Source organism: Schistocerca nitens, chromosome 1 (genome assembly GCF_023898315.1).
Source record: "Schistocerca nitens isolate TAMUIC-IGC-003100 chromosome 1, iqSchNite1.1, whole genome shotgun sequence".
Lineage (NCBI taxonomy): Eukaryota > Metazoa > Arthropoda > Insecta > Orthoptera > Acrididae > Schistocerca > Schistocerca nitens.
In genome coordinates, this window is record NC_064614.1 from 837577690 (window position 1) to 837605498 (window position 27809).

A 27809-nucleotide genomic window follows, 5' to 3' on the forward strand; every position below is an offset into this window, starting at 1 on the left:
GGGTAGAGCCCCCACTGGCAAGGGGGCAGGAGGAGTTGTACCACTCAGCGATCCGGCCGGAAGTCGCGAAACTGATAGGGCGAGCACAGGTGTTGTAGCAGCGGCATAGGAAGATGTCATTCTCACTGGATGTAATCGGTCGTATTTCCGTATGGCCTCAGTATAAGTCAGTCGGTCCAGGGTCTTATATTCCATGATTTTGCGCTCTTTCTGGAATATTCTGCAGTCTGGCGAGCAAGGTGAATGGTGCTCCCCGCAGTTGACGCAGATGGGAGGCGGGGCACATGGAGTATCGGGATGAGATGGGCGTCCGCAATCTCGACATGTGAGGCTGGAAGTGCAGCGGGAAGACATATGGCCGAACTTCCAGCACTTGAAGCACCGCATCGGGGGAGGGATATAGGGCTTGACGTCACATCGGTAGACCATCACCTTGACCTTTTCCGGTAACGTATCACCCTCGAAGGCCAAGATGAAGGCACCGGTAGCAACCTGATTGTCCCTCGGACCCCGATGAACGCGCCGGACGAAATGAACACCTCTACGTTCTAAGTTGGCGCGCAGCTCGTCATCAGACTGCAAAAGGAGGTCCCTATGGAAAATAACACCCTGGACCATATTTAAACTCTTATGTGGTGTGATCGTAACAGCAACATCCCCCAACTTGTCACAAGCAAGTAACCGCCGTGACTGGGCAGAGGATGCCGTTTGTATCAGGACCGATCCAGAGCGCATTTTTGACAAACCCTCCACCTCCCCAAACTTGTCCTCTAAATGCTCGACGAAGAACTGAGGCTTTGTGGAGAGAAAAGACTCCCCATCAGCTCTCGTACAAACTAAGAATCGGGGCGAATAACTGCTACTGCCATCTTGAGATTTACGTTCCTCCCACGGCGTGGCCAGAGAGGGGAACGTTTTCGGATTGTACTTTTCAGCATTAAATTGAGCCCGAGAACGCTTAGAGACTGCTGACGGCTGGCCGCCAGCGAGAGATGATGTACCACGCTTCATTGCGGGTCATCCGCCCTGATGCCACCTACTCCGACCAAGGGCCCTCCCCACGGGCGCCACCCAGCCGCAGCAATAGCCACCTGGCAGGACGGCCATTGCCGGGAGTCCCGATGCCCCAGGGAGATGGGCATCTACTCCTTGGCATACGTGGGGAGTTTACGGCGCAGGCATCAGTAGAGCGATCCCTGTGTTGTCAGGGGGCTACAACCAAGAGGGTACATGGCGGCCCCACCACAACGGGCTGGCTACCGTGCTGGATCTTAGGTGCAAAACTGTCCAAGGTCGTCGTCGCAGTTAAAAGAAACACTGCAGAGTGCAGCGTGGGAATCGCACCGAGGGACGTATCCTCGCCCAAGAGATGGAAAACGAGTGGGGCACCAGTGCAACGACGAAAAAGCCGGCTAAAGGTCTCAACGCACGACGGACACAGTGCACCATGTAAGGCGCCCTTCCCCAATTGGCTCGCTCTTCGGAATAATTTAGAAAGATGGAGGTCAAACCCGAGAGGGGACCATCACATAAGGCCGAAAAATTTGAGACTCCTTTTAGTCGCCTCTTACGACAGGCAGGAATACCGCGGGCCTATTCTAACCCCCGAACCCGCAGGGGGGAGGGGGAGGGATAGTAGGGTAACTTCTAGCAGAAAAGGAGAGAAGTAAAAACACTGGGCATGATACCACAGATTAAAGGGTCATCAAACGAAACATGTAGAAAAGAAAAGTCTGCAAATTAATGTAAATTTCCAAATTTTTTGTTTTTTTTTTTGTTTTTCCTTGTTGTTGTAGTTGTGGTCTTCAATTCAAAGAATGGTTTGGTGCAGCTCTCCATGCTACTCTGTCTTGTGCAAACATCTTCGTCTCCAAGTAACTACTGCAACATACATCCTTCTGAATCTGCTTACTGCATTCATCTCTTGGTCTCCCTCAACAATTTTTAACACCCCCCCCCCCTCCCACAAACACTTTCCTCCAGTACTAAATTGGCAATCCCTTGATGGCAGAATGTGTATCAACCAATCCCTTCTTCTATTCAAGTTGTACCACAAATTTCTTTTTCCTCCAATTGTCCTCAGTACCTCCTCATTAGTTACGTGACCTACCCATCTAATCTTCAGCATTCTTCTGTGGCACCAAATCTCAAAAGCTTCTACTCTCTTCTTGTCTAAACTGTTTATTGTCCATGTTTCACTTCCATACATGGCTACACTCCATACAAATACTTTCAGAAAGGACTTCCCAACACTTAAATATTTTGCTTCCCAAATAGCAAAACTCATCTACTACTTGAAGTGTCTCATTTCCTAATTTAATTCCTCAGCATTAGCAGACTTAATTCAACTACATTCCATTATCCTTGTTTAGGTTTTGTTGACTTTCATCTAATATCCTCCTTTCAAGACACTGTCCATTCCATTCAACTGCTCTTCCAAGTCCTTTGCTGTCTCTGACAGAATTACAATGTCATCAGCAAACCTTAAAATTTTTATTTCTTCTCCCTGGACTTTAATTCCTACTCCAAATTTTTCTTTTGTTTCCTTTACTGCCTGCTCAATATACAGATTGAATAACATCAGGGATAGGCTTCAACCCTGACTCACTCCCTTCCCAACCACTGCTTCCCTTTCATGCCCCTCGACTCTTATAACTGCCATCTGGTTTCTGCACAAATTGTAAATAGCCTTTCGCTTCCTGTATGTTACCCCTGCCACAAGAGGATGTCCCTGTGACGATTTTTGGTGCAAACCAAGTGCTTTGAGAAGTTGATGTAGATAGTGCTGAACTCCTAGACCAGAATCTTAATGATAAAGTTTGTAAGAAAAAGTGATAGATACCTGTCACAGATCGTCAGCGTCGATAGTTACTGGAGTTCATGACAAAAGTAAGAGTATACATATACTGGCAAGAATGTTTATATCAGGATGTATTTTTGGGTTAACAGATCCTTCTGCAGCAGGAGAGAAGGAGAGACAGTGGAACGTTAAAAATAAAGGCCAGGTCACTCGGGCCACAGTTCATCCAATGGTAGACACCATAAAGGATCTACCTCTGTAAACAGAATGAAAATAATTTCTGTATCTATGGTTCCCATAGGAAAGTCCATATATGCCCTCAATATATTTTTATCCACACACATTCATTTCTTAGCTTATTAATGGTTTCAGCAATTCTTTCTCATCTGTATCACAATACTGCCAGCAAGAAAACCGACAAAAAATATAAAATAAAATAATTTAACATATTCTTCTCATACCTGTCCTGTCAATGAATACACTTGTGTCTCTGAGGTCTTTGTGAACAACATTGTTCTGATGTAAAAAGGCAAGAGCTTCAAGTACACCTTTGGACAAATGCCTCAACAAGTCACCTTCAACTGGAAGATTCTCAGTTAGGTATAATGATAAGTTCCACCCATACACAAACTCCTGTGAACAAAAGTAACATTTAATTTAGTGACAGGGAAAACTGAATACATTTAATCTTACCACTGGGCAAGGTTGATTCATCAATGTTGCTCTCAATTTTTATGAACTAAATATAAGAAAAATTATTTTGTATGATACATCAAAAAGTGCAGTAAATTGTCAGATGAGGATTTACATAATAACAAATTAAAAGCAAATATCTGTGTCATGCACATATCTTAAAAGGGCTGCTACTGTGACGTAATGAGCTATAACCAAAGTAGTACACCATTTGTTCATTTATTCCAAAAGTATTTACTACCATTTGCACCACAAACAACTTTAGGTGACTGCATGTACAACACATTATCGAGGATTTTGTCATAACTGTTACTGTGTCCCCTTCATTGACCAGTAATCAGACCATATTTGGACAACCTACCTCATTTTTAATCCTTGAATATGATAAAGAGTAAATATTCATGAGATGCCAAAGACTTTCCTGACAAACAATTTGACATTTTTCTGAATCATTCAGCACTAAATTCTTGCTTCTACTATCCTTGTTATAACTGGGGCTCTTGACTGACAGAAACCCAATAAGTAGATGTCACTGAAATCATTATGTTGAAGTCAACTTGAAGTGACAAGAAAACACAGAATATCATGCTACATCTGTCTTTGGTTAAAATGTTCTCAGTTTGAAATCCATGTCAGCTGAGATAAGATTCTCTAACCTTTGACAGCATACATCATCATCATCATCATCATCATCATCATCATCATCCTCAAGAGTTAATACTTCTGACTTCTGGTGTAGACAAGATGTCCACCCCACATAAGCAACGCAGCAACATTGAGAACTTACCAGAGGAGGGCTGAACTAAAGCGTCCACAGGATTTACAATTTCAGTGGGCAATATGAGGGAAGAAGATGATTTAGAATCACTGCATGTGCAACATTTATTTTACTGCAAGAAGCTCACCACCACCACCACCTTCAGAAGAAGAAGAAGAAATAACACTGGCAGATGACCTCTGACCTCTCTTTTGAAAAGTGCAGAGCATGTTCAAATTCATAAGAAAAAATTATGTCTGACCTTAAGGATGAACTGGAGTGGGAGCTGATTCATATTTTTTCCAGAAAAAAAAGCCCCTACAGATTTTGAATTGTTATTAAATTGCAAAGGCACTAAAATAGCCAAAGATGTCACTTTTATTAGGAGAGCTGTACCTGCAATTGAAAGATTAACAGTCACACTGAGATATTTAACTACTGGGTACCAGCAACACACCCAGTTTTATTAGTCTGCCTTTGGGACTCATGGCAAAAAATATCAATAATGGTCTCAGCTCTCTTTTTCAAATCAAGCACATTACTTTCTAACAACTCATTTATTTCCCTCCATGCACCTCACCATTTCAATTTGTTTTTATAATCACAGTTCGTAGAGTCCCATAAACATTCCTGTTAGTGATAAAACTGTCAGCTTTAACGTTGCATCTGTATTCCACTCCTTACTCCAGCATTTTTAAACACAATAAATAGATACCTGTTCAACAGACACAGCGAATTGCTACTGAACTAATGAACATTCGACACAATGTCCATACTAGGAGAGGGGTCCCAACCCACCACCAATGATTTGATGTTACTGCCAGCAATCAGAAATGCAACGAAGGTCAACCACTTCATTGGATCCAATTTGCTGCCTGTACACACTAAGCACTCTTGGCCAACAAAGCAGTTGATTCTCATTGTTGGCCTAGAGACACATGTGGGACAAAACTTTGCACACAGACAGAACTTCAGCCTATTCAAATCTTGAGACGTCACTTTCCAGTCCTATTTAATCAATTTAGCAAAATTACCTATCTAGTTCCAGAATTGAGTGACAGAATTCAGCTAAAAGGGGGTGTACCTTTCAACTTGCACAGATAAGCTTACAGGATTAATTTAAAAAGTGTGCAAAAGCAGAGAAGTAGAATTGATTTTGAAAAACTTTACAAAAAGTGTGAGTGATGAGACCACAGCCCCACTGTCACTTCCACACCTATCACACAGTTGGTACAAATAGCACAGTTGAATGCACTGCTCTGTGTGACAGTGCAACAAGAATTACAGAAGCTGTCATAAGAACATAAATATGCCTTGAGTTCCACCAGCGCCATGGACGGCACTGAGGATGATGATATCGATCTCGCCTCAGCCAATGACTGGACAACAATGGACAGGAGCCTACTTGGAAGATAGAAGAGCAGCTTTCACCCACTTGGTTAGAGATCATTGTCCAGGGCATACTTAGACAGGGGACATCATTCACTAAACTCTTAGAAGCAGACAGTCAGTTGTTGTAAATTGCATTTGCTATGTACTGTGAAGTCTACCTATGATTATTTTCAATTAGCCATTGAGGGCCTTTTTTGTGTTATGTGTCACGCAGTATTCATTATTCAACATGTCACAAAGATAAGTAAACCTTTTAACTCATTGTGTGACTTCGTTACTAATTTGTTGGAGTGTTGTAGAACCTTCGATCTCCTACCCTGTTACCTGACACTGGGGCATAGCTGTGTAATAGAGGCACAGAGAAATTGTCTTAGTGGTGTACTGCACCAGAAGCCGTTTCACAAACTCACAGACTCAGCCTACCATAACAACAATGGCAACTTGGCTTCTACAGAAGTAGTGACAAGGCCTTTACAAAAGTGGCAATGAGGGTTTACAAAAAAATCTTAAGAAACTTCATAAAAACAAATAGTGGGTTTGTACACTCAATGTGTTTCCCCAGTCCTTACAGAAGTGGGAAAAAATGTTGATGAAAAACACTTCAAATTGTTGAATATTAAGGCTTTTTCCACTGATGAAACAAGTTGATACCTTGCAGTTCAGAACTTAGAAAACACATTAAGAAAGCGAGAAGAATATACAAAGCACTTTGTGTGATGACAATCTTAGACTGATGCAAACCAGGCAACCGTAAGAGCAGTACAAATCTGTGATAAGGTCTGTCAGATAGTAGATCACTGGGGTATACACTATAAAATTATTACTGAGAAAATAAGACCCCTTCCTATTCTACTCAGAATCCAGATGGAAGGCTGAAAGACGACAAATGTCAGGATGCTGCTGCTGGCATTCTCTTCCAAGTTTTTCTTCCAAATGACAACAAAAAAGATGGCACTCATTTTCACAGAACACTAAGAGACAAGCTGAAGGATACTTAGTAAATTACAGCTGCCCTTAATCATGCACAGAGACGGAGAGACGGCTGAAATCACATGCAAATGAAAAAGAACAGAGCTCCATCTCCAGAAGGCGTGCCACAAGAAGTGGTACACTCAGCACGTCCCTATGTAGTTTCACACATGAGTTGATTAATCAATGAATGCATGATGTTTCCCAATATGATGGGAAGCAGCAAAAAGTAGGCATTCTAAAAATAAAATTAAAAAAAAAGGAGATCCCATAGTACCAAAATCACGCCGATCTATCTGTCTGCCTAATAAATGTTATGGGTACAGTTTTCAAAAAAATACAAATCAATAGATTAATTTTGTAGGAAAGTTCTCATAGAATGTAAATATTTTGAGTATTTTGTTGAATTTCAGCAAGTGGACTACATTGGGGTGGAGGTTGTGTCATGTGGGCGGGTAGAGGGGGGGAGAGGTGGGAGATAGAGAGAGGGGTTGGGTGCATAGTAGCTCAGAGAGAGGCAGCCAGTTTGCCAGCTCAGAATGCAGGAGAGAGAAAGGAGTAGCAGGAGTAATCAACAGATTAAAGTGCCACGGGATTCTCATATGATTAAGTAACACCCAATACTGATTCAGAAATAGGAAATGTACGAGCAACCCAATTAACAAGTGGAGGTTGTGTTGTGTGGAGTGGGTTGGGGGAGAAAGGGATGGGAAGCAGGGAGAGGGGCTGCAGTTGGGTGGCTAGCGGTACAAAGGGAGGCAGCCAGTTTCCCAGGTCAGAATGCGGGAGGGAGGGGTAACAGATGCACAAGCTAGGAGTGTGATAAACAGTTATTGGAGTCAGTGGGGAGTGGCACATGCTGAAGGTGATGTGGGGACATGAAATAGGAGGCAGTGACAGGACAAAGGAACTGGAAACTGATGAGTGGAGGCTATGGGGATGTAATAGGTATCATGATAGATATAATGCTGTTTCATTAGCTTGCAGTATCCTTTATCCTTTAGAAGGAGAAGGGAAGTGGGCTGCTCAAGAATGTTACACTACTGTCTACTAGATAAATTTAGAGACCAATATGTGACACTGTCAAGTCCTGTATCAATAGTTAACACATGTACTACCAAAGGATGCCCTTGTGGTCCTACAGGTTATGTCCTGTCAAACCAGCTGCTGTGTTGATAAAAGTACACAGATGACATCTAAATCATATCCTTGAATCTATATTCCTGGACACCCAAATAAGAAAAAGGGCAGCAATCTATTGGAAGAAGAAAAAAATGGAACAAAAAATTCAAAAAATTATTGTGTAAGGAACAACTAATTTATTGACAAAAGATAATTTAATATTTACGGATTGGCAATAGAGTTGGGATTCGTCAGACACAGGAAGCAGAATGTTTCAGTTTATTACTGATATAAACTTATAGCTTCAGCTAGCACTGGTCCACTATCTCTCCAGACACAGTCTATGTCCTACATATGTGAACAGAATTGGCAGGACAGCAATCACCACATGTGATTGTGATGAAATCAGCATGCATGGTCATCTCCTACAGGTATGAGCCCAAGCTGAAAATATAGCAAAGCCTGCTTCAAAAGTTAAAATAAGTTTACAACATAATTAAGGTCCAGTAAATGTGTGATCGCTTGGCCCAGTATCATAATAGAGAAGGGAATTAGGCACATTTATAAATGAGATAAATCAATGGTTCACAATGAAAGATATGTGATGTGCTCTGATTAGTTGCCTTGCAGTCTGGAGTGAGCATGATACTGTTGAACCCAACAGTGTGTTCAGTCTATTACACAGGGAGAACACAGACACTAGGTGCAATCCAATAATTGTAAGTGAAGAGAAATTAAATGTAGTAACATGACGACGATATACTACTTCACTGTGCTCTGAGGTCAGGGATCGACATTTTGTCCAAAGTAACCCTAGCAGCGTGTAGTACCATATTTGCAACATAATTTTTGTAGAACAGACACCATATACACAGGGTGGAGAAAAATTATGTCACAAAATTTTAACCCTGGATAGCTGATGCCAGTAGGAATGAAAATTACTACTGTTGTGTTAAGTCGAAAATGCACAATTTTTAAACTACAGTAACTTGGCCCCACGCGTTCCGATTGGCCGTGGGTTGCCGGATGCCTCTGACGTGAGGTGGAGAAAAACAGCAAGACCTATCTGACATGTGTGCGTATCACGTTGGGGCAGTGGAGGGGCGAGGGATGTTTGTATGTGTGAACAGACAACCATAGCACTGTCCGTCAACCAATGAATGGCAATAGGGCAATCCCACGGCCAATCGGAGTGTGTGGTGCCAAGTTTCCATAGTTTAAAAATGGTGCATTGTCGACCTACACAACATTAGTAATTTTGGTTCCTACTGGCATCAGCTACCCAGGGTTAAAATTTCGTGACATGATTTTTCCCCACCCTGTACATAATTTTTGTAGTAGTACTACTTCTTGTTGTCATCGTTGCTGCTGCTGCTGCTGCTATAAAATCAAGGTGGTGGTTGTGGAATGGTGGTGGTGGTGGTGGTGGTGGTGGTGGTGGTGGTGGGTGGGGGTATTAATTGTGATGTGTTGTGTTGTGTTGTTGTTGTTGTTGATGATGATGATGATGATGGTGATGATGATGATGATACATTACCCAGCAAAGTGAACTGATTACCTAGTCAGCAAGGCAACACCATATCATTTACACTCAAGAAGCAGAGAGGGGAGGTAGTAACGGTGCACACTCCAGGACTCTCACAAGTGGAGTGATGTCACACATTACATATCTGCAAGTGGAACGGAATGAAGTTTCCATTTAGAACAAGAATAAAACAAGGCATACAGTCCATCTCACTTTGGCTGCTCATGATGCCTCACTGGCAATATCGATATAACTACCATTGCTGGTGATGTCATTACTTTGCACAGCTGTGTCTGTTGATTTGTCCCATTATTTCAATACGAGTGATACTGTCGACTCTTTGATAGAATTTATGGCAAATTCCTTTTTCGTCAATATATCTCTCCTCTAGTCTTTTATTTTCACAACAGTGAAAGATCGTGTCACAGCAGAAAAGCAAAATGACTGTGTGATCAAGTGGTTAACTTATTTGGATAGTAATGTCGAGGTTCCAGGTTTTGATTTCTGGTGACTATTTCAAATGTTTCTCTGATGGAATGGTGTGTAAGGAGGTCCATTCAGCCCTGTGCTGACAGCTGAAAAGATGTTTGATTATAAAATCAGCAGAATGGACACACACATCACCGAGGTAGCGTTACGATGAAAGGCTTGTAGTAGGATAAGTAACACAAAATTTAGTTACTAGCAGCAAAAGCATCAACTGTATTTTTTATGAGAGAGAGTGATACGCTTGACATATTATGACTACAAATGCCATTCTTTGCAAGAGTCCACACCAGTTCTATAGGATTTAGGTCTAGATGGTTTGGAGGAAGTATGAAGGAAACAATTGTCTTGTAAACTTTCCTCAATGTAATAATGAGAAGATGGATGGTAGACCTTAATTTATGCTAAAATAAAAGTTTGGCTTTCCTTGTCTATAAGCACTTCTAATTTTGTTAGTTTCCACTTCACGTTCTGAAGTTGTTCTAGTGTTGTTGCAAAAATGAAGTGCACATTTTGTGTGCACTTCATTTTTTTTCACTTTGCATTCACAAGAATTCACTGTGTAGTGCTTATGAATCAACAGCTGTCTAAATAAACCATGGCCACTTTAATTCCTATGCTTCATTTTTAGTTAAAGATCTAATAGAGTTTGTTCTTTTAGCAACTATCTCTCATCTGCTCATTATGACATTTTCATTATGTTACTTTTTCAAATCAACTCCCATAAATGGAACAGTTTTTCTCAAAGTGTTTAGGCTAGTCTGGAAGTCCAGTTCTGTGCAATGGAGATGGATTTCCTAGTATTATTCATAATATCACAGAAATTGCTGCCTAATAACACTTCTAGCAATATCATAAACAAAATATTTATTGTACGTGCTTTCCTTTTTATGAGTTGCAGCATTTGCCTCACTGCTTCTCCACTGAGTATCATGTCGCTACATCCACAATTTGCGTATTATTTACTTACTTGACTTTCAAATGTCAACAATTACTTGCACATCCTATCACCCTCTCTGTCTGTACTATCAGACTTTTCTTGTTCTTATTGTCAATAAAATTAACTTACGTTAACAGCAAGTTTCTTTTTGTGATCTTTTATCGTGTACAAGGTAAAAAAATGCACAAATCTGAATTGGAATGCGACTGTGAGTTGGTCACGTGACCATGTTAGTTCTTTCTACGCCTGGATAAGAAGTTCGTCTTGCTGATTAATATATACTATTGGTATTTCGAGGGAAGTACTGATGCCACTATTTTTCCTTCTCTTCCTTTTCACATTCTCAAAGTACAGTCACCCACCAAATTAAATTGGGCACTGAAATAATTCAATGGTGAAATTTGAAAAGTTGTGCCAGACTGGGACTAGACATCACATTTCCCTCTTTACCCAAGTGGTTGTCTCAACTGCTTCAGCTATCTGAGCATGCTTCACAACTGGCCCAAAGTCTCAACGTGTCACATGCTCTACTAACAAGGGAACCTCCCCATCGCACCCCCCTCAGATTTAGTTATAAGTTGGCACAGTGGATAGGCCTTGAAAAACTGAACACAGATCAATTGAGAAAACAGGAAGAAGTTGTGTGGGACTATGAAAAAATAAGCAAAATATACAAACTGAGTAGTTCATGGAAAGATAGGCAACTTTAAGGATAAAAGGAACGCAGGAGCGCCGTGGTCTCGTGGTAACGTGAGCAGCTGCGGAACAAAAGGTCCTGGGTTCAAATCTTCCTTCGAGTGAAAAGTTTAATTTTTTATTTTCAGTTTATGTGACAAACTCTTATGTTTTCCACTTTTTTGGGAGTGATTATCACATCCACAAGAAAACCTAAATCGGGCAAGGTAGAAGAATCTTTTTACCCATTCGCCAAGTGTACAAGTTAGGTGGGTCGACAACATATTCCTGTCATGTGATGCACATGCCGTCACCAGTGTCGTATAGAATATATCAGATGCGTTTTCCTGTGGAGGAATCGGTTGACCTATGACCTTGCAATCAAATGTTTTCGGTTCCCATTGGAGAGGCACGTCCTTTTGTCTACTAATCGCATGGTTTTGCGGTGCGGTCGCAAAACACAGACACTAAACTTATTACAGTGAACAGAGACGTCAATGAACGAACGGAAAGATAATAACTATGCAAAAAAGAAGAAAGTAAAATTTTCACTCGAGGGAAGACTTGAACCAAGGACCTCTCGTTCTGCAGCTGCACACGCTACCACGGGACCACGGCGCTCCTGAGCTCACATTGTCCATGATGTTGCCTATGTGGCCCATGGACTACTCAGTTTGTATAGTTTGCTTATTTTTTCGCAGTTCCACACAACTTCTTCCTGTTTTCTCAATTGATCTGTGTTCAGTTTATAAAGGCCTATCCACTGTGCCAACTTATAACTAAATCTGAGGGGGGTGCGATGGGGAGGTTCCCTTGTAAGTAGTGTCCCAGTTCATTTACCTCATTCACTTGCAGCATTTCCCATATTCCTGCAAGAGGTTCGGACTCTATCGTGCATCTGCACTGAGGATACCGTAGCAGTCATGCTTACAGATATACTAAATGTGTCTGATGTCTGTTCTGTTGGACATACCTGACTTGGCAGTGGCTTGTCATCTCAGTTCTTGATATTATTGTTTCTCTTCTCTCTGAAGTTGTCTCTAATTTTCCTATAGGCAATGTCTATCTTTCCTGCAGTTCTTGCTTCTACAGCCTTGCATATTTTTTAATAGCCATTCCTGCACAGCCATTTTGCACTCTCTGTCAATCTTTTTTCCAATGTCTGTATACCACCTTTCAATCTCTTCTACACCTGAAGGCTAGTTGGCATATAAACTTGGACTACTGTGGTGGGTGTTGGCTTCATGTAGAGTAGCCATCTAAATATTAGAGTGGCGAAGAAAATAAATGGAAGGAGAGGGGAGGGGGATTGATGGCATGGGGGGGGGGGGGGGGGACTGACGTAATGCTTCACTATAAGGGGTGATAAAGAAGTTTCCATTTGAGGGTGCTGGGTGCTATTACATGTGCAACATAGTGCGACTCTGATGCATGTATGTAAGCACTGACGTGCAGGCAAGGGATTAGTGCGACATTTGTGTCCCTCTGAAGTGCACGTGGTAAATGTCGAAACATGAACTATAGCGATATTACCACTTGTGTCCAAACAGGACCAACATGCTGTTATCTGTTTCTTTGTTGCCGAAGGATAATGGAGAATGAAAAATGTGGTTGGGGCAGCATATCTGCCAAAAGCCACCATTGGGGTGGTGCTGCTTCACAATAATGCACTTTCCCATATCACATATATCATAAAACAAAAGTTATGCCAAGTGGGAGACAATGTTGTGTTGTCCTCACCGTCATTTCCTCATCATCGATGTGCAAGTCACTGAGGTTGCATCAAATAAAAAGACTTGCACTATACAGTTGAACAACTTCTGGCCAAAAATGCCACACGACCATTTCATTTCCCATTGCATAAACAAGACCACACAACAGAGAGAAAAAGAAAGAGAAAGAGAGAGAGAGAGAGAGAGAGAGAGAGAGAGAGAGAGAGAGAGAGATTTGTGTTTCCAGCCCCACATTGCATCAGTCTACCACTAATTGTACTGGAGCAAATTACCAGTAGTTCACACACATTTGTCAGGGAAGGGGAGTACATTTTTTGGAAGCAGTAACGCAAATGTTCAGCTTGTCACATAACATTTAATTTTATAGAGGCTGGGGGCAATTATCCGTTTAACATGTAAGGATATAGGTATGTCACAGGATGCACACTCTAGTGCAACATGAGATTCTTCAGAGTAACAAGATCTTCTATTATCTCATAAACTGATGAAAGATATTTGAGTATTAAATAGGTATTTTAAGTAGTTAGCACGTGTGAGACAGCCAACTATACACACTCTTTGTGGTGTATATGCAGATGAGGAAAGAGGATCCTCCAAACACCAGCAAGGCGGGGCAGCAACTGCACATGTCCACCTGCTGTGAGGGCCCACTTATGCTTTGAAGCTCCACCTCAGCAGTGCCTTGGAACTCAAGGAGAAAAGTGGTGCTGGTGACAATGGCCATGTCCAGAAACAGAGGCAGAGATGTCCAGAAACAGAAGAAGAGATAATCTGTAATCTACTGACTATTCTGTTATTAAATGTTTGAAGGAGAGCTACTGTTACAAGCTTAGCTATATGAGAGTAGTAGCATAGCGATCTGTATACCCTCAACTGTATGTTCTTACGAAAGAAGCAGATTACAGAAGAGTTTGTTAAGAGTGGTTATGTTAGTTTGCAGCAAGTTGGAGTAGTTGTGCACTCTTTACAGCAAATAGAAATGAAGTCTCATAATTAGAAATAATGGAACTGAGTCTACTGCATCAAGACTCTACGATGAGGTGACCGTTATTGAATAAGGCAAGATTTATTATGAACAGCATCAGAGTAAATGAAGCTGTCTGAAGCAGGTCTACCACAAGAACCCACTATTATTTCACTTCAATTCTCAAGACATATTATTGAGAAAGAAAGCACTCTCAGGACATTTCTGACAGGTTCACAACATTTGTAAAGATGCATTAACTGATCGCAAATTCCACCGCACCAACCTGCGGCAATCTGCACTGCATCTGCGAGTCTCCAGAGGAACTGTCTAGTTATAATATAGGAATCTGGCCTCCACACATGAGAATTCTATGTGCCATTCATTCTTAATTCACATTATAACACAGTGAATCATAAATGGTGCATCAAATGTTACAACTGACTGTAGGAATGGCTTATCATATTCCATATCGTGGCTGCAGCAGGGTTTGAATTCACACTGGACAACTCAACACGCAAACACTGATGCAGATGTGCTGCACCACTCAAATGCCAGGCAGTGTAGTTTGAGAAATATTGGAATCTGATTACCTCTTCCATTTTGTATGAGGACCCACGGTCCTCAAGCAGGTTCCACAGATCCAGTAAGCTATTTCTGCATGGGAAGCCCAACAGTACTGCAATGGAAGCTATGTGACAAAGGCCTTCCACATAGTGTTGTCAGGAATGTAACATCACTGTTCTATAGCTGGACTGAGCAAAGAAGACTTGTTACCATCCACATGATCTGTCACTCTGATGCTGTCCACGATAATTTTTCACCTTAATAGCTATCACCTTACTTGAAATTTCTTGATCTAGTGGATCTGCTATACAGTGCCACCAATTATTCCCTGTGACTTCTTCATCCTCTGCCAAGGATGTGGCATCGTATTGACCTGGCTCACATTTTTTTTCACTATTTGTAAATAATAAATGTTCACCCACCTCTGACAAGGGTACCACCATGTCCACAGCTGCAGACAGACTGGCTACTCAAGGCCACAAGTCTCTCCCACCACCTGCCACTAATGCATACATGTTTTTGTCACTCTCAGGTCATTTTGAAAAGTATGTTGCAGAGGGAAGGTTAATGAACTGCAGCAAGAAATATTTTGCAGCAGATCTGGCTCCAATATTTGGGTATCTCAGACAGAAGAAAACAACAACAGTATTGTTTCAAACATAACAACTAATTTTGAGACAATACCGAAGTTGAATCACTTAATCTGTTCAAGTTTGAACTGTTTCAGATGAATGCACACCTCCCATGAACGTAAATGAAGGTCCTAATCCCAGCGACATAAATTCACATTCACATAAGAGGTAGAAGATGAGTGATCAGGGCACGACGTGCAGAATTTAGTGACGGATTTACAACTAAAAAATTAGAAGTTTAATAAGAGTACGTGAGAACAGACTGAAATTATTTGAGACTGCCAATCTTAAAAGTATGATAAAAGAAAATGCAAGTGTGATTTAATTTTTACTACATCGTGTAAGTTTCTTAAAAGCAACTTGACTTTCAACAAACATGGTTTACATAGAATTCTTTCTCTCTTTGTTGCTGTAAATCTGTTTGTGGTAGTAAAAATAAATAACTTTTGTCATAGGGATTCAGTGCTATGCATAAGTTATTATCTAAATAATATGCAAGATTGTTAATAAACAGCTTTCTCCCAAACCTTTTCACTGTCTTCACCTCCAACAATAAATGTGACAGCAAATAACAGGAAGGGACTGAATCACCATCTGGGAACATTCACTTTTAATAAGAAACTGGAATTACTTCACATTCCACCATGTGTAAAAAGTTATGAGTTTGATACACCATTACAACTGTAACAATGAGAAATATCTTGTTTTAAATAATTGTAGATAAAAATCTGTGGACCTAAGAAGAAAATTAGTGCCACTGCAAGTTTTTTAGTTGCACTGATGGGTTTCTTGAACTAGATGCACATATTTCTTCTGTATATAGCTCTCTGTAAGTTGCAAAACTGACTGACATTAAATCTAAAATGAAGTTTGAATTTTTTGTCATCGTTTACAAAATGCTTGTTAATCAAAATGTTATAACAACCTCCAGAGTAATGTGGTGCAAAAATCCTTAATCTTCTTCTTCTTCTTCTTCCTCCTCCTCTTCCTTCTGTTGAGGAGCCACAATAGCATTAACATTTCACCTTTTCCTATTTGTAGTAATATAGCTAAGTAGTTCAAAGTCAAATCCAATTAAGGCATGCTTCTCTCCATCCTGCTGCTGACTGCTCAATGTGGCGGTGGCTGGAGCCTCTCCTTGGTAAATGGGGGTGACTGTGGCTGAGTGTTGAGTACATCATTGTATACCTGAGCAACAAATGGCGGTCAGGTTCAGATGCAGTTGCAGGCAAGAGGTGCACCTTGGACATTGCACCTTTAGCATGAAATTTCAATAGAATGGAATATTATGTTGTTGCTTCAATCATCACAGAGGTGACCTTGTTCCTTACTGAACAAATATCTTGTTAACCTGTTAATATCTTTCTCTGGAGAAATGCTTATAACATGGCTCCTTCATGATGAAGTGAACGACGTAAGTCCACTGGTGCTAAATCTGGAATAAGGGAAATGTGTATGATCTGGTACCCATAATTTTCCCCTAGATTGTTTAATGAAAACTTACGTATGTGCTGCAGCACAGTCAGTGAGAAGAAATTACTTTACATACAGGGAAATATATGATCTGTAAGGTTTTACAGCATGCAGAGGGATTATACAAGAAAGCAGACTTTTTTGGGAAAATCCACAGAAGAAATCCCTTGGGTTACCAACCATGTAATATATGAAACATTATAAAAAGTTTAGTTCTCCTTTGCCAGATGATGATGACGAGGATGATGATGAGGGATTTGAAACACTGCCAAAGGAGAATGTTTACTTGGATAGTAAACTGAGAAAATTTCTTCAAAAGCAGGAGATATACACACACAATACTTCAGATTTTTGCAGCTAGTTATCATAAAATCTGTCTGTTCCTCACAGAGGAAACAGCAAAATATTGGCACACCAGCAGTAAGCCACAACAAGATAATAACTAATTCTGCAATTAGTACTGAGATCCTCTGAGAAGATAAGAAAAGAGGAGAGGTTACAATGGTGTGTCTCTGCTTTATCATTACAGGGTGTATACGGGGACAAGGAAAAAAAATTCCCGGATTATTCCCGGATTTCTCCCGGAAATCCCGTTTAAAAAATATGCTTTTTCCTTTTCCTAGCACTTTTTCTGTGCTAAGTGACAGTAGGTTTTCCGTAGATTTTCCCTTGGAACTGTCAAACTTATCAATCCTTTGAATGGTTAACGTTTTATACAATCGCAAAGAAAAGACGAGGCAAAGAAGTTTTGGAGTGTGATTATATATATATATATATATGGTTATAATAGAGGGAAACATTCCACGTAGGAAAAATATATCTAAAAACAAAGATGATGTGACTTACCAAATGAAAGTGCTGGCAGGTCGACAGACACACAAACAAACACAAACATACACACAAAATTCAAGCTTTCGCAACAAACTGTTGCCTCATCAGGAAAGAGGGAAGGAGAGGGAAAGACGAAAGGATGTGGGTTTTAAGGGAGAGGGTAAGGAGTCATTCCAACCCCGGGAGCGGAAAGACTTACCTTAGGGGGAAAAAAGGACGGGTATACACTCGCGGGAGAGAAGTTTTGGAAAGACCTTTCATTTGCAGCAACATATATGTTGCATATTTTAGTATTACGAAAGTATAAATTCGAATTGCACCAAACACAGTGCATTAGTTCCCGGAGCGTTGAAACCGAGGTTGCGATGTCCTTTTGTAAGCGAGTCATGTCTCAAGCCACGAGATCTCGTCAGCCGATGACAGCAGCTATTCAGAGCATAGGACACGTGATATAGTCAGCCAATAGCAAGATCACTGGTTACATAGCGCGAACACGCAAGAGGAAAAGTTAACGGCTTACATTAATGTACGCAGTACCGTATATCTACAAGAAAAGTTAAGCTTTCACGTATTATGTTAGTCTCTAAGATTAACACGCTACAACAGAAGATAAGCTTTCACATGTAATATTGATCTTTTTTTGCGTGTGTTATACTTTAAGACACATCACACAAATGTGCCAGTAAATTTAAAATTATGACATACATGTCTCGGCTCCAAATTCTTGTAAGTGGCTGGTACTCAAACTGTTCAGTTTCGAACGCTCTGTGATTTAGATAACCATCCCACTTTCTCGCACCTAATATAATTCATCTTGCGTAAAAAGAAATTTACTTTGAAAGTAACGCTTTTCTAACTACCGTTCGCAATACTATCCGGAGACTGTTAGAAATAGGTTCGATTTACCAGTTGCCAGAGAGGGCCAGAAAACAGGCATTATTGTGCGTGTGCAGCTGCAGTGATGTAGGAAGCCTGTATGTTCGTGTGTATAAAGTACTAAGAGAGCTTACATTACACCATAAAAGAAACAATGCATCAGAGGATATTCCAAAAAGCATCGGAATTTCGTAAACCATACTAAAATGCATAATTCAGCTTGAAGTGCAAATTGGCTTTTTCCAGATTCACAATGAAGTAGGTCCCTTCTGATATTAAGCTTTTCAGTGTGGTTTTTGGGATGTAAATTTTCTTGGAGTACCAGTACTCTACGATCTCATTTTTGGTTCTTTATTATGGCATAATGCCATATATGGCAGAAGATGATAAAAAAAACGTGCACTTGAAATTCAGCGAACAGTTGGAACTAGCGAATACTGTAGAATGAAACACTTCGTTTCAAATAAAATAATTGCCTCGGCGGAAAGATTAATAAAGCCAAATTTCTTTAGCAAACTTGCAAAACTTCACTGTTCTGCAAGGCGATTAATGCTTGACTGCTACTAACTTAGAAATAAAATAAAACCAGAAAACTGAAATTAATAATATATTTTTGCCCTCCGTAATTATGTGAATGTATTTTAATTCACTTGATAGCACCCGGCCACAGAAATCTATTGTGTTTTCATTTGACGTGGGAGCTGTACACGAAGAGAAGCAGCGAAATCACTTAACATAAACAAGGGTCACGTGGAGGTTAACCCCCTCCCCACTACAACTCTGTGCAAGCGTGAATCTGGCAGCTAGGGCGCGCGAGAAAATTTTTTCTCGTTTCCATCTGGCTGCTTGCTGCTACTACCGATACAGCTAACAGCCAAACTTCAAGTAGCGGGAGAAGGTACTGCTTAATATGCGAGTCAAATGCGCATGCGCAACAGACCGCTGGCAATTGGTCAAACGAACCTAATGTGAACAGTTGTGACGTCATGCTCATAGCAAGCAGTTTATTGTTACGAAGAATTAAAGTCTGCACCCTACGGCCTTTGACACATTTTTGCTATTTGCAGACGCTTGTGCGTGCACGGTTTTTTGTTGTAAATTGCACATTTCCTTTGACACTAAAGTTTTATTTTTTTCCCTCTTGTTTATATTTTATTGCTGCAGTATCATTCTCCAGTAGCAGGATACAATAACATTCTTTGTTAGAGAATCAAGTCTGCAGTCAAAATTACAAAAATTTAACTGAAAGCTAAAACAATGAAAAATTCCCGGAATTCCGAAAAATTCCCGGGTTTTTCCCAGTTTTCTCCCGGATGACAAAATTCCCGGGTTTTTCCCGGAGTTCCCGGGCCGTATACACCCTGCATTAGTAATTTCGTATGTGACATGCTTCACCTACTATTCAGTTAACGATTGTTAGTAGTTCCACACAGGACTCTATTTCTTCATAAGCTTGGAAATATATTGGATCATTTCATAGCAACTGTCACATGTACAACATGGTGTCTATTTTATTATAACACCCATACTTTTAATTTATGTGAAGTACCTACAGAAACTATTGTTCGCTTCTCAACTTACCTGTAACACATAAATAATGAGGCAGTCTTTCTCCTGGGAATACTTCATGTTGAGATAGTGAATTAAATTGGGGTGCCTCAATTTGTGGAGGTAATTTAACTCCTGTTCTATGCTTGAAACCTGAAATGAAAGGAAGGACAAAACATTTACTGACAAAACAGTGAAAAATACAATGCATCACCATTATTTTAGATACATATCCACTACTATTTAGTTTGACTGAAGAAGGAGAAGAAGAAGAAGAAGAAGAAGAAAGGAAACAGACCAATATTCAACATTATAACATTTGGTCAGTTACCAAATCTTACTGTTGAACACTTTGGTTTCACTACAGACTGTTGTTGGAATTAATCTGTATTTCAGGTGACTTGCAACTGTTTCTGTCTTCTTGGCTGATAAGCACACATCTTCTGTCAAAAAATATTATTAGTTGTGATGAACTGGTTTACGCAATACCCCACTAGTACAATAAACAGTAGATAATTACTGTTCAGAGCTTGGACACCTAATGTCTATATTGCCTGGATAATTGACAATAACTCAGCACTTTCAAGACATTGAATACTATAACACAATTTTCACCAGATCCTCTCAACACACACACACACACACACACACACACACACAAAAAAAAAAAAAACGTGCACACATACATTCACATAGTTACTGTGCCTGTATGCTTAGTAAGTCTGGAATCTGTGCTGCTACATTCATCTTCTTGTTTACGCAGATGTCTACTGTTCAACACTTCCATTATACAATAAACTGTTCTTTTAGAGATATCAAAATTTGAATTTCATCCTGTTCATCCCATTACCATATTAAAGAAATTTAACTTTTGTTGCTTATTACTTAATTTGTGTATCATACTTAGTAAATTATCACCTATGGCTCAGTAACAAAAGTCACCTTATAGCTGCCTGGCCACTAACTGGAGAATACTAGTTTCTCAATGCAACCAACGAAAGAACTTCTTGTCATAATAGCCAAGAATGTATTAAACATGTATTCCACCATGGTCAACAGAGATTTCCACACACTACTTCTTGGTAACATACTAGTTGACACCTTCATCTGAAAATGCAATCAATATGAGTGTAAACTGTATTGTGAACAAATGCGTTACCATTTTTTATCTCTATTATAAATAAAGCCATACTTTTTTTAATTACTGTCTCTTGGATTTAAACGTGCTCACATCAACTACAAGTTTACAGTGTAACTTAACTAATATCAAGTAGCAATGCCCACAAACAATATTTTACTGATAAGTGTGCAATACTAAAAATGCAAAATTTGTTTATAGTGCTGACATTTGAAGCAAAGGTTTGAGATATAAGGACTCATTTTACGTACAATGTAACTAGTCATTATGTATTTGGGAAAAATTGGTGTATTATTTGTCAATGTAAATTTAACTGTTTTCTAAAGCTTGGGATGTCTATTGAAGAGATCTAACACTCACCAGCCTTGCTAGAGATGAGGGATCGTAATTTCAGTGGCTATTTGGTTGCTCTCTGGATTTAACTGCCTGATGAGACATAGCTGTCTTTCACAACAGAGTCCTATTCTTAGAGGCATCACATACTTCGAAAGTGCTATACGCTGGATGCCTGTTTGTAGGTAAAATGGATAATCTGAGGAAAATAAAAGCAACAGAGATGCACTTTCAACAAGGGATCCTAGGAAAGACAAGAAAGGACAGTATAACGAATGAAACAATACAAAACACCCTTCAGATCAATCCTCTAAAAGAAACTACAAAGAGAAATATGCTTAAATGGCTTGGCCACCTTAAAAGAATGGGACAAGAAAGACTTCCAAGATGAGCTCTAAAATGGACAGAACCTGGGAGAAGACCAACTGGAAGACCAAGAAAAAGTTAGAGAGCCCAGATGAAGGATGATGAGTACCGATTAGGACTGCAATGGAAGGAAATGCTGTACAACAGACTGTAGGAGAAAAGAGTAGCTTGGAAAAGTTTTTGTGAATGACCTGTATAAGCAGAAATATTTCAGCGAAGAAGAAGAAGAAGAATAAGAAGAAGAAGGAGTAAAAATTTTGAAGTGAGTCCTACTGGATTCTTACGATTAGAAAAACAATATTGAAAATATTTAGTGCTCTGTTACTATGAAGAGTATGTTTCTCAGGGGATGCTCTCTGTTGACTATCAAAGGCTCTTCTTATAAGTGGACATAACTGCTGACAAGCTGTACTTTAGGATGGCCCTGGTTTGTCGACTTTTTAGAAGATCAACTCCCATGCCCTTATCTGGTTCCAATCAACAAAAGACCAATCTGTGAAAAATTTTAGCTTCTCAAACTACTTCAAAGTGACACCCAATGGCAAAGAAGTTTCTGAAATTTTCACAAATTTGTTGGTAGTGAATGATGTTATCCCACCCACAAATCCATTTGTTTCCACAGCTTTGAGATACCACCCATGGTCTAGTTGTTTATGCCACTTTCAGCTGTAAAGACTGCTAGAAAATTAATCACATCACAATTAGCTTTTATTCAATACCATGTTATGATGGTATGTGCAAAAGATTCCTCTCACACAATATTATTTTGTAACATCAGTATTTTTAAGTTAAGTGTTTGGTTTCCTTATTTTGTAACCACTTATGAAGCATCCTTCGTGAATGATTTTTCATTTATTGTTTCAAACTACATCAAACCAGCAAGTCATAAGCATTTGCATCTACAATATAACCCCGTTAGCGCGAACTCGCATAAGACTAACTCATGGTTAACGCGAAAAAAATATTGGTCCTGCCAGCAATACATTAGTTCTTATGGTATGTTTTATCAGTTAACACGAATTTTGGTTAAGGCAAATTACGAACTCTGTTTCAGTTCCTAGCCTAATTAAATTTCACTGCAACACAAACTTCCGATCTTAAAGAGTATTCTAACGCGTAATTTTTTTTACGAAATGAATGTAGGAAATGTAGCTACAAAGCTAATTATACTTATTGCTGACTCGTTTGTAACGTATCGTAGGTCGGTAGCCGCGATTATCACCTCAACAATCAGAGTATGTTGTACATCGTAAGACATTCAATAATGTGTGCAGCAGCATTTGGGAATGTACTCAGTGCCAGATTTGACAGGTGTTCTGTTAGTCATAGCCATATCGAGTTGGAATACTGAATAAAAACTACAGTTACAACCGGGACCATAGCACGCAAAAATGGCAAAGAGGACACAGACAGCTCTAAATGTACAGTTAAAGCTTAAGATTCTAGATGAACTGGTCTGTGGTACCAAGAAAACAGCAACTGCAGAGCAGTTTGGAATGCCTAAATCTACTTTATATACGATTATTAAGAATCGAGAAAAAATTATTAATGCTGCGGCATCATGTTCTGGAAACAAATCTAAACGACTTCATACCGCCAAGTAGGGAGACATCGAGACGTTAATGCTAGAATGGTTCAATTATATGCGTGCATCTAACATACCTTTAACTGGCCCTGTGATTTAGTCAAAAGCAAATGATATTGCTAAAGATATGGGCATCGAAGACTTCCGTTGTTCTGCTGGTTGGTTGTATTGGTTCCAAAAGAGACATTCAATTTCATCTGTACAAATTTGTGGTGAAGCAAATAAAGTTGATGAAGAAAGTGCGAACAGCTGGTTGGTTGCATGAATTCAACCAAGTGAGGGAAAAGTATGCATCGTGTGATGTGTTTAACAAGGACGAAACTGGATTTTTCTACAATCTTTTTCCAAATCACATCCTGGGGATAAAAGGTGATAAATGTCACGGTGGAGCACGAAGCAAACAACGTGTGACTGTTGTACTGTGCTGTAACGCTGACGGCAGTGAGAAGTTTCGTCCCTGGGTTATCGGTAAATTCGAGAAACCCACGTTGTTTTAAAAACATAAATATGGACACTTTACCTTGCATCTACTATCACCACAGGAAAACGTGGATCAATGGCACATCATTTCGCAAGTGGCTTCTTCGTTTCAGCAGTCAAATGGTTGCTCAAAATAGACATTTCTTCTTACATTGGACATATGTACTGCCCATAACGTTCATGATCTGAACCTATCAAACATAAAGTTTCAGTTTTTTCCACCCAACGCCACAAGCCGCCTTCAGCCTTTGGACCAATGCATAATCTCTCTCGTAAAGAGAGCTTATCATGAGCGACTTGTAAGAGCTGCAATTCGTGCTGCTGAAAACAATAGTGCAAACCCCAAATCGGAATATGCTTGATGCAATAAGTCATCACAGCAGCCTGGAACTCAGTATCGCCACATCATATAGGGAAATGCTTTAACAGAGCTTGGAGACATAGCAACACTGAAGATGTCCACGAGTTAGAAGATGCCACTTCACCTGATGAATGGACAGTTCTCCGGACGTTGCGAACCCTGGGATTAGTTTCAAAGAATTCATTAGTGTAGACGACGATGTTACCGTATGTGCTTCTGTGGAATCGAATGTGCCAAAAGCTGTGAACGAGATGCAAGAAGGACCATCAGAAGAAAGTGAAGAGGAAGAGAATACAGATACCATTCCACGTACCCGTCAGGAGATGTTTACCACTTTGGACTGTTTAGAACGGTTCACTTCAACATCGAACGTCACTGCTGGGTTTACGGACGCTATCATTACAATTGGTTGTGAAATTAAAATATATTATAGGGGGGAGGGGGAAGGGGGGGAGGGTGGGGGGGAGAGAGGAGAGACACCTTCACGATTGGGATGGGTAAAAAACTAAAACATGAGGAACAAGGATCACTGAAGCCCATTTCAATAAAAACTGCTAGGAAAAAAAAAAATATCTGCGAAGAAATGAAACCCCGTTTTGCCATTCACTAGCTTGCTGCATCACAAATAGGGGATTTGACTCTAATGTGCAGATCACCAAGTCAGTTTGATAAGTATTTAAATTTATTTATTTTATTTTTAATTTTTCATTTTGATATTCCCCTGTAATGTTCAAGTATAATTCACTGTGCCCAATGTTCTCAGTAGGACTGTTGCTACGGCAAAGGTTGTTTGTTCCTGTGGAATGGGATCTGCTGACAACATGCTCATATGTGGACATTCTTGGTAGCCAATAGGAAGTGTGGGCAATAAATCTCTTCTTAACTGATGGCCATCAACTGAGAATTGTTGTCAAGCTGCATACTCACTCTGATCCCTCCTTTCAGCTAGCAATATTATAATTCCTTTATCATTCCTGTTTTCTCAGATTTTGTTCCAACACTGAAATTAACGTTTTCTTATGACCACTGTGCATTTAGCTAAGATTTCACAAACCAATGTGAGTGAGACCATTCATATTCTGAAGAAGGAATAAACTTCCTATTTGTTCATGAAAATCTACACTTTATAATTCAACGACCCCTAAACAATACTCACAAATGACTATGATGACATGCTCCCTTTTGCACTTGTACAAACTGGTGTCAGAAATGCAACAGCCCAAGTTTCACTCTGTAAGGAAAGCCATAATTTCACGATAAGATCTGCCATGACTAAAACATCTGATGCTAACTGGGCAGTAAGAGAATAGGTAGGGCAGTCACACTGTTTCACTCGCTACGTAGCTGCCAGGACCTTGACACACAACAATGGGCTGCCTGTGCAGATATCTATCCATCATGAGACACAAGTTGTCCAGCTACCGTATTTACTCGAATCTAAGCCGCACTTTTTTTCCGGTTTTTGTAATCCAAAAAACCGCCTGCGGCTTAGAATCGAGTGCAAAGCAAGCGGGAGTTCTGAAAAATGTTGGCAGGTGCCGCCACAACGAACTTCTGCTGTCGAATATATGTAGCGCTACACAGGCATGGTTTGTAGGCACAAAGATAACTACTGGCGCCAAAACCTCTGCGTCAGTAAATATTTTTTTTTTAAAAAAAAGGTGGAAGACGAGCTTTTATTCTCCGCCCCGAGTTTCGACCACTGCATTTTCATACATTATCCAACGAAGTAAATACAAACTCCGTATTGTTCATCTTCGAATGTAGCAGAATTTCAATGTACTACAAAAATCCGACTGGCAAGACTGTTTGGGATGTTTGTCAATATGGCCAGTTCTGAAAAATGTTGGTAGGTGCCGCCACAACGAACTTCTGCTGTCGAATATATGTAGCGCTACACAGGCATGGTTTGTAGGCACAAAGATAAAAACTGGCGCCAAAACCTCTGCGTCAGTAAATAAATATTTTTTTTAAAAAAAAGGTGGAAGACGAGCTTTTTTTCTCCGCCCCGAGTTTCGAAAACTGCATTTTCATACATTATCCAACGAAGTAAATACAAACTCCGTATTGTTCATCTTCGAATGTAGCAGAATTTCAATGTAGTACGAAAATCCGACTGGCAAGACTGTTTGGGATGTTTGTCAATATGGCCACCTCTACGTTCTGAAATTTTTCCTACCTGTGACAAGAGATGGTTGCTAATAGGAACTTTTATGAATTGTGAATCACATGCAGTATTCTCTTCACCATAAGAATAATATGAATATAAACATTTTGCCATGTTTTCTTTTGTGTTTGCTGCTATCTCATTTAAATCTTGCCTGCCTAATAAACTACGAAACTAGAGTGAGACAACAGCAAACGCGGAAGAATATATGTATCGTGTCATGTTTATATTCGTATTAAGTGATACAGTCAGAAATGAAGCACGGCAACTGACTAGATTTTCAAATCTAAGATGACTCTAATTTCTGTGCAGAATTTGATGTACTAAAGAAGCGGCCGCAAAGATTTTCAAACGGAGAAAAATTTTCGCTAAACTCTCGTTCAGAACATGTCCTATCATACGCAGTCTATTATTTGGTTCTTGTTGATCATTATCAAAGAAACAGCAGTGTAAGTAACAACAAACAGCAGTCTCTTGCCATTGTTTCGCTAATGAGACGATTCCTCTCTCTTTTTTTTTTTTTTTTATTGATAGCGGCAGTAGCGCGCACAAAAGCAAGCCATGCCGCGAGCGGCGACAGTCCGTAAACACACACTATCAGAATGCGACAAACAATGCATGACACAGTACAGTAATGCATTTTCAGCTTAGAGTGACGTAAACATCTATAACAAAGAAAACGGCACTTATCAGATCGAAGCAAAATAAGCAATAGATTCAAACCAGACAAAGCACGTGAAAAAGGAAGAGTACCCGTATAAATACGGACGGAGCGCCTGAAGCATAGCAATGGCTACCTGCAAAGCTTAACTGCTAAGCTTACGACTCGAACCAAACTACTGTAGCTGTATCGTCATTCATTCGACCTAAATTGTGTCTCATATTACAATGGACCAACTTTGTTTCGATTTGGAGGTGCGGCATAAACCTCTTCTCTCCCCTTGAATTTCGAGTCTCAAATTTCAGGTGCGGTTTAGATTCGGGAAATTTTTTTTCCTTGATTTCGAGTCTCATTTTTCAGGTGCGGCTTAGATTCGAGTGCGGCTTATATTCGAGTAAATACGGTAGCTGCCATCATTGAGGTGTTCTTGCCAAGTCATATGAATAATAAATGCCTCATCGTGTCTCTACCTCCTTGACGTCGAGATGACTGTCTCAAGTGTCACGGTTACAGCTGCCTACCTACCCAGCAGAAGATGCCAAGTAAGCAACAGCAATCAGTGAAGAGAGCAATAATTGTATACTGATGTCTAAGGGGGCAGTCAAACGAAAATGAGACAGATAAAAAATGTATATAAACTGTTTATTATTTCAAAGGTTATCACCATATCTATATAACATATATAACATAACAGTTATCTCACTATGAGACAAGCTGGTCAATGCCTTCATGGAA

At 40.0% G+C, this 27809-nt stretch overlaps 1 protein-coding gene across 1 annotated transcript in view; it reads right to left on the minus strand.

Moving 5' to 3' along the window:
• Nucleotides 1-27809, minus strand: part of LOC126263157 (eIF-2-alpha kinase GCN2) — a 322298-nt gene that overhangs the window by 165031 nt on the left and 129458 nt on the right. The window contains exons 8-9 of the mRNA XM_049960195.1: nt 20017-20136; nt 3262-3433 (exon numbers count right to left, since the gene is read on the minus strand). Coding sequence (XP_049816152.1) covers nt 3262-3433; nt 20017-20136 — 292 coding nt within the window. The remainder of the gene's footprint in view (nt 1-3261; nt 3434-20016; nt 20137-27809) is intronic.